Source organism: Lissotriton vulgaris, unplaced genomic scaffold (genome assembly GCF_964263255.1).
Source record: "Lissotriton vulgaris unplaced genomic scaffold, aLisVul1.2 SCAFFOLD_995, whole genome shotgun sequence".
Lineage (NCBI taxonomy): Eukaryota > Metazoa > Chordata > Amphibia > Caudata > Salamandridae > Lissotriton > Lissotriton vulgaris.
The window spans coordinates 639,134-651,056 of record NW_028251266.1 but is presented as its reverse complement, the minus strand read 5'-3'; the positions used below and the strand labels follow the sequence as shown (position 1 = coordinate 651,056).

General features: G+C 52.3%; 1 protein-coding gene across 2 annotated transcripts in view; it reads left to right on the top strand.

The window, feature by feature from the left end:
• The first annotated feature begins 770 nt into the window (after positions 1–770).
• The window catches only part of FPGS (folylpolyglutamate synthase), a 393,648-nt gene continuing 382,495 nt past the window's right edge, over positions 771–11,923 (top strand). For both annotated transcript variants that reach the window (XM_086950762.1, XM_086950761.1), the window contains exon 1: positions 771–813. In XM_086950762.1, the coding sequence (XP_086806888.1) occupies positions 786–813 (28 nt within the window). In that variant the 5' untranslated portion in view covers positions 771–785. The remainder of the gene's footprint in view (positions 814–11,923) is intronic.

The following is an 11,923-nucleotide window of genomic DNA, read 5'->3' as shown; positions in this document are numbered from 1 at the left end:
CACTCTCATTCACACACACAGACACTACCACTCTATCACACACACTCTCATACATACATATATAAACACACAAACACTCTATCACACACACTCTCATACATACACACACAGACACAACCACTCCATCACCCACACACAAACACAGACACAGCCACTTTATCACACACACTCTCATACATGCACACACAGACACAACCACTCAATCACCCACACTCATACACACACACAAACACAGACACAGCCACTCTATCACACACACTCTCATACACACACACACACACACACACACACACACACAGGGCCTCCTTGTGGTGGGTAATCCAGAGGTGGGTGACCTTCCACCTACCATCTGCCGTCAATAAATCATAAACCCACAAAAGGGAGTGCCGGCTTCAACTCGAGACACCCTGATACTTATGTGAGCAGTTTCTGATGCCATCCCAGGGCACCACCCCCTGGAGCTGCAGGGCATCCTGGGGGTGGTGGTGTCTGATGCCAGCACAGGGCACCACCCCCTGGAGCTGCAGGGCATCCTGGGGGTGGTGGTGTCTGATGCCAGCACAGGGCACCACCCTCAGGAGCTGCAGGGCATCCTGGGGGTGGTGTCTGATGCCAGCCGACAGTCCAACCCCTGTCTAGGGCTGCAGGCCACTGTGGGTAGACCTCTTCAAGGCGTGCCTGGGCCCTTCGGGACGTGGTTGTGATAAAACCCAGGGCACGGTGCCCTCCACTGGGCATTGAGGCTGCAGCGGTGGGCACTCTAGCATGCCAGGCCGGGTAGCAGGATGGCAGCAGCGTGTAAGATGCTTACAGGTAAGAGGGTACACGGCATGGAAAGAACATTATTTTTTCTTGGGGGAGCGTTTAAGGAGGGTTCTTTGTTGTGCTCCCAATGATGTGGGAGAGAGCCCTCTTTCGTGTGGGCAGTGCCCGCTCTGGGAAAGCGCGAGCCCCTCACATGGCTCCCACTGGCCCCCACCACCCACCCCCGGGCTACATAGACAGCCAACTTCTTCACCAGGACCCTTGCCCTCAGCTTCTGTCCTGAACCCGGGACTTAGCCTATCAGAGTCTGTTGGCTTCTCCGGTGAAGCTGTTTGCCAAGGACCCCAGCTCCCCAGATGTGCTCCTGTAAATCTGAACGCCATGACCCCCCAGATGTGCTCCTGTGAATCTGTGTGCCATGACCCCCCCAGATGTGCTCCTGTGAATCTGTGCGCCATGAACCCCCCCAGATGTGCTCCTGTGAATCTGTGTGCCAAGGACCCCAGCTCACCCATGAGGTACTCCTGTGAATCTGTGCACCATGAGCCCCCACCCCCCAGATCCTCTCCTGTGAAGCTGTGCGCCAAGGACCCCCCCAGATGTGCTTCTGTGAATCTGTGCACCATGAACCCCAGCCCCCCGATCTTCTCTTGTGAATCTGTGCTCCAAGGACTCCAGCTCCCCAGATGTGCTCCTGTGAAGCTGTGTGCCAAGGACCCCCCAGATGTGCTCCTGTGAATCTGTACACCATGAACCCCAGCCCCCAGATTTTCTCCTGTGAAGCCGTGCACCAAGGAGCCAACCTACGAGCACACCTTGACCCCGCATCAGAAGAACCAACCTATGAGCAAGCCTTGAACCCGCAGAGGAGCCAATCTATGAGCACGCCTTGACCCCGCATGTGAGGACCCAACCGACGAGCACGCCTTGACCGCGCATGTGAGGACCCAATCTATGAGCACACCTTGACCCCGCATCAGAGGCCACAACCTACGAGCACAGCTTGACCCCCGCCTCAGAGGAGCCAACCTACGAGCACGCCTTGACCCCGCAGAGGAGGAGCCAACCCACGAGCACGCCTTGACCCGCATCAGAGGAGCCAACATACGAGCACGCCTTGACCCCGCATCAGAAGACCCAACCTATGAGCAAGCCTTGAACCCGCAGAGGAGCCAATCTATGAGCACGCCTTGACCCCGCAGAGGAGGAGCCAACTATGAGCACACCTTGACCCCGCATCAGAGGCCACAACCTACGAGCACAGCTTGACCCCTGCCTCAGAGGAGCCAACCTACGAGCACGCCTTGACCCCGCATCAGAAGATCCAACCGACGAGCACACCTTGACCCCGCATCAGAAGACCCAACCTATGAGCAAGCCTTGAACCCGCAGAGGAGCCAATCTATGAGCACGCTTTGACCCCGCATCAGAGGCCACAACCTACGAGCACAGCTTGACCCCCGCCTCAGAGGAGCCAACCTACGAGCACGCCTTGACCCCGCAGAGGAGGAGCCAACCCACAAGCATGCCTTGACCCGCATCGAAGGAGCCAACCTACGAGCACGCCTTGACCCCGCATCAGAAGACCCAACCTACGAGCAGCCTTGACCCCGCATCAGAGGACAGAACCTACAAGCACGCCTTGACCCCGCAGAGGAGGAGCCAACCTACGAGCACGTCTTGACCCCGCAGAGGAGGAGCCAACCCACGAGCAGCCTTGACCCCGCAGAGGAGGAGCCAACCTACGAGCAGCCTTGACCCCGCATCAGAGGACAGAACCTACAAGCACGCCTTGACCCCGCAGAGGAGGAGCCAACCTACGAGCAGCCTTGACCCCGCATCAGAGGCTAGAACTTACAAGCACGCCTTGACCCCGCAGAGGAGGAGCCAACCTACGAGCAGCCTTGACCCCGCATCAGAGGCTAGAACTTACAAGCACGCCTTGACCCCGCAGAGGAGGAGCCAACCTACGAGCAGCCTTGACCCCGCAGAGGAGGAGCCAACCTACGAGCAGCCTTGACCCAGCAGAGGAGGAGCCAACTACGAGCACGCCTTGATCCCACATCAGAGGACACAACCTATGAGCACAGCTTGACCCCTGCCTCAGAGGACCCAACCTATGAGCACAGCTTGACCCCCGCCTCAGAGGACCCAACCTATGAGCACGCCTTGACCCCGCAGAGGAGCCAACCTACAAGCACGCCTTGACCCCGCAGAGGAGGAGCCAACCTACGAACACGCCTTGACCCCACAACAGAGGACAGAACCTACAAGCACGCCTTGACTCTGCATCAGAGGACCCAACTTATGACCACGCCTTGACCCCGCAGAGGAGCCAACCTACAAGCACGCCTTGACCCCGCAGAGGAGGAGCCAACCTACGAACACGCCTTGACCCCACAACAGAGGACAGAACCTACAAGCACGCCTTGACTCTGCATCAGAGGACACAACCTACGAACACACCTTGAACCCTCAGAGGAGCAAACCTACGAGCACGCCTTGACCCCGCATCAGAGGACCCAACCTACGAGCACGCCTTGAATGTCAAACTACAGAGTGCGATCTCTTCAGGAGCAGATGACCTTGCCCCAATTCCTCCTTACCGAAACCAGCGACACGTGAAGGCAACTGCCCCTGACTTCAGTCTGGAGGAAAGGGGAAGTGGAAGACAAAACAAGAGAGACTGCTTGGCCACTACTCTTCAAATCCTTCTCAATGAATTTTCTTTTCTGAAAGAATAAACACAACAGTTACTTTTCCCTACTCCATCTAACTAGAAGTATAGTAACTCTCTTTCTGACTAGTTATGTAATTTACCTCAGTGTGGCCAGAAACTAGCCCCTCCCTAGATGTCTTGTCTATTAATTGTATTATTTGGTCATCTGTACAATCTCTGCCCTTAATGTAGTTGGAGTAAAAAAAGGACTAGCCTTTACTTGCCAGGGGAGATCAGTCTTATTATGAAGCTTGCACTTGAATAAGTTAGTGAATGAAATTGCTTATTGATCAAATGAACTCGTGTTTTTTCCGGAAGGAGACTTTGCCTTAGTCTGCATTTGATTCTTGCAAAACTCAACTGTTCCAATTGTCTTAGGACTTTAAATATTGTGTCACCAATACACGGAGTCTTTAACTCAACTAGATTTGTCAAATGTCAATATGCTGCTCCGTTTACTTTTATAGAAGGTCTCAAATAAGGCAACATAAATAAACACTCTTACTTGTAAAGCAGGAGACAACCTCTCTTCACTGAAGCTGCTCCCTGGTTCTAGAACTCTGATACTTTTTAGGTCTCGCGCATAGCGTTGCACTGCGCAGCAGTGCTTGCGCAGCACGAGACATTTAGTAGGTGAAAAACGGGGTTTTAGCACTGACCTAGTGAGGAAAAGTGTTCTTCTGATCGGCATCATTTGTACCAGGACTCCAATGCTTTTTCATTGCCATATCGTGTCAAACACTTCCACACGACCCACCTGTTCATTTCTGCTGATGCCTGAGGAAATTCTAACTGACACAACAAAAACCATCTTGCAGCCTGCATTTCTGCCCAGGAACTGTCACACACCCAACCCCCCCTGTTCTTTGCAGTTCACCAGAAAGCCATAAGACACTCACACCCTGTGTTTTCCATCTCCTGCTCCCAGCCTGGTAAACATCCTTGACACCGTGGTCAGGTTATCTGGACAATGGTCTGACTGCTGGACCTTGATCAGGGTGATTAAACAATAACCTGAAAGACGGGGCTTTGATCAAGGTGATTAAACAATGACCTGCAAGACTGAGCCTTGATCAAGCCGAGTGAACAATGATTTGTGTACCAAGCCTTGACCAGGTCACCATCTACAAACGTCGTCTGGATCTGGTTATCAACTGCAAACACTGCCCTGATTGAACAATGAACTAACAGCCAAAAGACTGAAATGAAAAAGTATAAAAGGATTGTAAGCTGCAGAGTAAACTAGCAGCCTCCTCTGTCTTGTCTCTGACTAGTTTGGGACTCTGTTCCATAGCCCGGGCTATTGAATAAATCTGGGTTCCTCCTGCACACGAAGGCTCCTGTGTCTCCTTTTACTAAGTATGGAAGGTATGGAAGACTTGGGCGATTCCCCCGCCGCCAAGACCCTGTAAGTCGGTTTAAACAGTTCTTCAAATGGCGCCTGAATAGGGACTCCAAGAGCACGAAGTTCAGGCCCGGTGGATGTGAGGAGGTGCACGGAGAGACTCCAACGGAGGTACCCTACCGGAGGGATTCTTGCAATCCGGTAAGCCGAATGACTCGCCCGCTGTTCCTCCCCACCCGGTCTGGGCCACATGACCGCGTTCTTGCTGGAGTCCCCTAGCAAATAATTTCTGGAGCAGGACACAGCCCTACATCTGCAGAAGAGAGCTACCTCTGTAAGGTAAGGGTGGACTGATCACCGACCAAGTCTGTATAAATCTGTTATTGACTTTCGCAAAAGCCAAGCTGTTATTGACTTTTGCCAAAGCCAAGCAATTGAGGTGAGTTTTTAAAACCCACTGGTGTCTGTTCTGTATGATTCTGCTGTTATTGACTATTGCAAAAGCCAAGCAAGCAAGGTGAGTTTTAAAAACCCACTGGTGTCTGTTATCTGTTTCTAAGCATGCCAGTCAAGAGATTATGTTGTTGTATGTGTACGCAGGACTCCCAGCTGGAGGCGGCTTGTCCGCTTCCTCCAGAAGGGACCCCTGGCCATACAATGTATGTTAAACATGGCCCTTCTGCCATAATGTTTTCCTCATTCTGGGTAAAATATACGAAACAAAGTAACGCGGAATTTCAGTGGCCACTTTATGGCTCCTTTAATTCCCAAGTTCTTGTCAACTTAGAGGAACAATTAATGAAAAGAAAAACGCGCCCGTCTATGTTTGAATCTGTCCGATTTTAAAGGAAAGAGATAGAGCAGAGAGCTAGAAAGCAGAAGGCTCAAGAAAGAAAACAAGAACGCATGTCGATGGCCGACCATGCCAGAGAAAATTTACAAAATCAAATGACAAAATCTGTAGAAATAGCTGATAGGGAGCATGGGGCTCGGGTACAAAAATGTTACCCAGCTCGTGAGGAGAAAGGAAAGGGACATATGGAAGGGGGAGGAATAGGTGATTCCTTGCTTGATGCCATGCTAGAGAGCCCTCCTGCATATGCCCCAATGTACCCTGCCCTGACACCTCACACCCTGCATGTCCCCCGCCACGGCACACTCCTGCCCCATTGCCCCTCTTGCTGTTCTCCCTGTCACACCATACCTCCCGATTTTTTCTATGACATCAACCACACCCGCTAACCCTGTCCTTGCTGCGGGAATGACAACAAGTCTCCATCCGCCCAACCCCTGCAGCTTTACCCCTACACGCCACTTTCCTACTTCCCCGTGGTCTGCAGTTAAGCAGGATTTATATAAATTGTTGCATTCCCCCCGACTGGCCTCCTTGCACTCTGCAGTCAGCTTTTCGTCCCTTCAAGAAAATGACCTACAGAGGCAACAGTGTGAATGTTGGATAAATAACTGGAATATTTATGCCTTTAGAGAAATATGGTCCACCTTTTCCCAATGGACGATTATAGAACAAACCACCTGGGCTGAAAACATGTGTACCCTTGTCATGCAAAGATTTGAGAATGCGCTTATGCAGATACCCACCGGATCTGCATAAGTGTGGCTCACTGGTTAGAGGAGGTATACCCCGAAGCAGAGGTCAGACCCGGGACCAGGGTTCGATTCCCGACGCAGCAGGGTCTTGAGCCCAATTGTCCCCGGACTCGATAATTCTCGCTTCGGTGCCCACTCTAAGCACGAGTTCACACTATGCAGCTCTGGGCAATAAGCTTGCTTAATCTCCACAACGGCCCCCCTCCGGCGGGATGCCTGGCTTTCACCTTGGGGATACCCAGTACGGGTTATCTCACAGGGAAAAGCCAGGACGGGTTCCCAATGCAAGCGCCGAGATGCCCTAGGGTAAGTTGAGCGCTATATAAGAACACACATACATACATACATACATACATACATTAATGGTCCTTAGGTCGCAAATAAAAAGAGGCGATGTTTAGGGAGAGGGGATGTTTGGCACTATTTCTGCTTTAATGGCTTACCGTGATATGACCACTTTTCCCAACACCCCTCTAGAAACAGCTATGCCAATGAGAGAGGCAGCCCCTGTCTTTGTTAACGCACTTACCGATGCCCAAAATAATGGCGAGGGGCTGTTGAGGCACACTGGCGCAGGCTTTGGGTTCATGTTCCTTGGAAAAGGACAGAAGTAATGCAGTTAAAAGGACAATTTCCAGATTCCCGGAAGAATCCGGCTGCCTTTTACAGAGAATTAGGTCAGATTATATCTGCAGGTACTCTCGTTCTTGAGGATATAGATTTACTTTTTGGTACAGTTGTCCCCACTGAAATTTGGTACACAATTCGACATACTGACCCTGAAGTAGCGTTGGGAGGTAAATGGGCTGACCTGGAGGCTATGGAAGAAGCAAGAGTAGGAGGGACTAAACCAAAAGCTGCTATCCTGACTTTGCCCGGAAAAATAATAACGTTTATGAAAACACTTTTGCCGGAAACTGTCATTAATTGGGATAAAATAAACCCCTGTAGGCAGCGAAAAGATGAGAATGTGGCTGACTTCTTTACCCGTTTTGAGACAGAATACAAGGGACATAGTGGTTTGGATCCCCGGACCCCAGGTTCTGGCCCAGTGTTTGTCAATAAGTTTGTCAGCAACTTGCTTCCTGAGATCTCCGCCAGGCTTAAGAAAGTTGAAAGTACGTGGTCTGCCCAAACTACGACTGGTATCTTGGCTATGGCACAATATCACGAGAATAGGGAGAATGAAGATAGAGACAAGGAAAGTAAAAAGGTTAGGGATCTTAAGACTAAGGCACTTCTGCAGCAGGCTTACCCTCCCCGAGTTCCCGACACCCGCGGAAATTTCAGACCTCAACCCCAACCCCCTCCAGGGGCTCGCCAGTCTACCCCCTTCAGCCCTCAACGTACGGGAACCCTCCAAACATTGTAAGGGGTATGGCCATTGGATAGATGAGTGTCCTGTGTTAGCTGAAAACATCCGAACAGGGAAGACTCGGCCTTGCGCTCCCAGGGAGGGGAGGCCGACTAGGGACCATGGCCCGCCCTATCCACAGGATAAAGAACGCAGGCCCAGGGATGACGCTCCTGTCCGGCAGTGCCCGGCCAATAGGCTTGATGGGTACAAAGCAACACGCACTTATTACAATGTTGATTATGATGAAGTTGATGAGACAGGGTCCTACCAAGCATAGGACAGCCAGGAAAGGGGTATTACCAGAGTGGAAATTCCAGTGGATCAAAGGGGCGCTGTTAGAAAGGCGATCCTAGGGGGAGGCAGAAGTTGTCTGGCCGACCACCCCGAGACCCACCTCTCCTTCGGGAGTTGGCCGAGCGCCGTCGAGAGGCCTCCTGGTGAGGTTCCTATCCTAGAATCATACAGCCGAGCAATCACACCACTACAAAAGGACACCACACAAGGATAGGTTCTTAGAGTTTTTATCAGCAATCAAGGCAGGTTCTTTCCGCAATATGTACAAACGGATCGAGGGATCCTTAATGTCTCGGTAACTGTGGGAATGGGGTAGCGGGACAGTCTTAGTACCAGCCTGGCACAGGGGTACCCTCCACTCAGCTCTCGGTCCTCAAGCTGGGGGGTTCCGCAAGGTCGAGCCGCGACGTCGTCAGCAGGGCTCCGAGATGGTTCAGCGGGGTTGGGCCGCGGCAGCGCCAGCAGGCTCCGAAGGTGGTCCAGCGAGGTTGGGACGCGGCAGCGCCAGCAGGCTCCGAAGATGGTTTAGCGAGGTCGGGCCGCAGCAGCGCCAGCAGGGCTCTGAAGATGGTTTCAGCGAGGTCGGGCCGTGGCAGCGCCAGCAGGGCTCCGAAGATGGTTCAGCGAGGTCGGGCCGCGGCGGCGCCGGCAGGCTCCAAAGATGGTTTCAGCGAGGTCGGGCCGCGGCAGCGCCAGCAGGGCTCCAAAGATGGTTTCAGGGTTCAAAGTCACAAGTTCTTCTCAGGGTCTCTCGACTCCAGAATACAACTGCTGACCCGTTCCAGAGCTGCCCCAGATATAGGTCTGGAGTCCTTTGATGTCCGGACCCTCGCGCCTGGGGGTCAGAGGGGCCGGGATGAGAGTGTCCAGAAACCCAGCAGGGGGGTGGAGCCAGCGCCCAGGGAGGCCGGAGGGCGATCGAAACCAGGCGTCGGGGGACGGCTGGAGGGCCATCGAAACTCTTCTCCTCATTGATCCGTCAAGTGGCCGTTTTACCACCTGGTCGGATCTTGGTGCCTCGATGTCGGGGCTTCGCTGGGACCGAGGCCGAGGTCGGGCCGAGGCCACAGGGCCCGGTCGTGGAGGGTCCAAGATGGAGTCGGGCCTGAGATGGGGGCCCAGGATAGGGGTCGGACCAGCATAGTGGGGCGAGTAGGGGTTGCCGTGTTCCGGAGGGAGAGAGCCAGGGGTCGCCAGGAGTGGCGGCTCTCGTTAAGGTTGGAGGGGGTCGCTTCAGGCCGGAGGACAGGGGTCGATGTCGTCCAGGGCCCGCCATGCGGGAGGAGTGGGACCACGCCACGAGGCCGGGTTCAACAGGCGCGTATGTTCAAATGTCAGTTGTGGGGAATTATCAGAATTTTCTTTTGGATAATGGGGCCACCAGGTCTTCTAGTGCACGTCTGTCAGTGCCGGAGGCACCCCTTTCTGGCAATATGAATGTCTCCGTGGGTTTTGCAGGATATTGGCCCTGCACATGTTGACGCTCCCTTGGTCCTTACTACAGGTTGCAGTGAAAACTTGTTCGGCATGGATTTACTGAAAGCTCTGTATGCGACCATATCATGTAGTCCCCAAGGGGTATCTCTAACAATTTCCCCCACTGCAGCTTCCTATATGTATCTATCAGGTCCCCTCCCACCAGAGTTGCAGTCTTTACCTTCCTCCCTCTGGGCATCATCAGACACTGATGTAGGGTGTCTCAACATATCCCCTCATGTGGTACACATCCAGCCAGGTGCACTTCTCCCCCGCCTCTGGCAGTATCAACTGCCCACGGAAGGAGAAATGGCCCTTTTAACAATAATATCTGAATTAATGGTCAAGGGCGTAGTGGAGGAGACACGTGGCAATATCTGTAACAATCCCATTATTCCCGTTCTTAAAAAGACCAATGAAGATGCTCTCTCCCCTAAAATATACGATTTGTGATTGACCTGAGAGCCCTTAACAAAATAACAATCTCCCAATATCCTGTTGTCCCCGACATTACAGCCCTTTTAACGATGGTCCCTTCAAACGCTGGCACTTTTACTGTCATAGACCTGAAAAATCATTTTTTCAGCATTCTTATACATCCTGACAGCTTTAGATTCTGCCGCGCCCCTCAAGGTTTCACCGAGAGCCCCAGTATCTATATTCAAGCCCTAAAAAATCAACTAGATTCCTTGGAACTCCCTGATAATTCCACACTATTACAATATGTTGATGACCTCCTCATTGCTGCAAATTCTGCCCCAGCATGTAAAGAAGCTACTCTCTGTTTGTTACGCCACCTTGGCCTCCATAATCACAAAGGGGCATATTATCAAGGGGGTTTATCTCCACTTTTTTGACTATAAAAGCCAAGAAAGCGGAGATAAAATTATCTCCCTATTACCTAGCTGTCGCTAACACCAGTGTGATGGGAGCACGGCCTCTTCACGTTACCCCTCTCGATCACCACCACAATCCCCTGTTGCCCGGACTACCAAAACAACCCGGACTCCACCCCTTTCTCTTTCCCTGCAGGAACCAGTACCAACGCGGGACACAGCGGAAGTACATCCCCGCGACCCCGGAAGTCCCTCCCCCTTTCCGGAGGCAGATCACAGAAAAGCCAGAGGAACCAACAACACAGCGTTCAAGCAGGAAGACTCGTAGCAGGAGACGGCGTGCGAAGAACCCCCGGAGAAGAGAGACGATCCGGAACCAGGAGACGAGGTCTGGACGGAGGACTGGTGGAGTCCAGAGGAGGACGCTGGAGAGCGGCCGCAACTCAAGGACGGAGTTGCGGCGGGCCAAGTGAGTACCAGTTCCGTGTGTGTGTAAATATTAGGCGTTACGAGAGTGTGTAAATAAGTAGTCTGTACATACACCCGTGTATAAAATAGTTCCCTCCTCACGATTCACCGTGCACTGTGTATAGATTGTATATACGTGTGAGAGTGGCACTATCACGACTGTAGATAAATACCCTTGCACGTCCCGACACCAACGTCACCCTATTCCCTGTCCGCGCTATATCTCCACCCCTCTTACCTTCCCGTCCCTTTCCTCACAGTCGTTCTAGCCCCAACACCTCCGGTGAAGGAACAGGATCTTGTCCTTAGATCCACCGACAGAGCTAACGGCCATATTTTCTCTCTCCTTTTCCCCCCCCTCCGAGGAACCACCGTCCGGGAGCTGAGCCTATTGACACCTCGAGGATCGGCCTGACTACCGTCAAGACCAACGGCTGTCCCTGGAAGACCATACCCGGACGACTCCCTACCTCGGAACCGGAACCCGCAATCCTTTTGGAACTCTCTACTTCCCTGTATCATACCATTGCACCTTTGTACTGTAATAAACACCGGCTACGAAATAGCCCACTACATACGGCCTCCACGCCTGTTATTCCGGTCTGCTACCCCCACCAGCCCACAACCAGTTAGCGACAGCTAGTAGGAGATAGCGACCATCTTGGGCCCCACTTTGCATTTATCACTAATGACATGCAAAGTGGGCGTGCCAAGATGTTAGCGACTGCTAACAGTCGCTAACATCGCTATCTCCTATTACCAACTTTTGGAGATATTCGCGCTAAGCAGTTCTTAGCCATGTTATCCAATGGGAGGTGAATAACATGGTTAAGAGCATTAGCTCGGTAATGCCTGAATATCGCGGACTTTTCAGCGATATTCATGCATTGCGGCTGATTTTTATCGCATTTGCGATAAACCTTGGTAATACCAAGGTTTATCTGCGATAAAAATCGCCGCAGGTTGGCGATACATTTTTGTCTCTAACCAAGCAATAGCGATAATTATCGCTATTGCTTGGTAATATGCCCCAAAGTCTCTTTAAAAATGCTTCA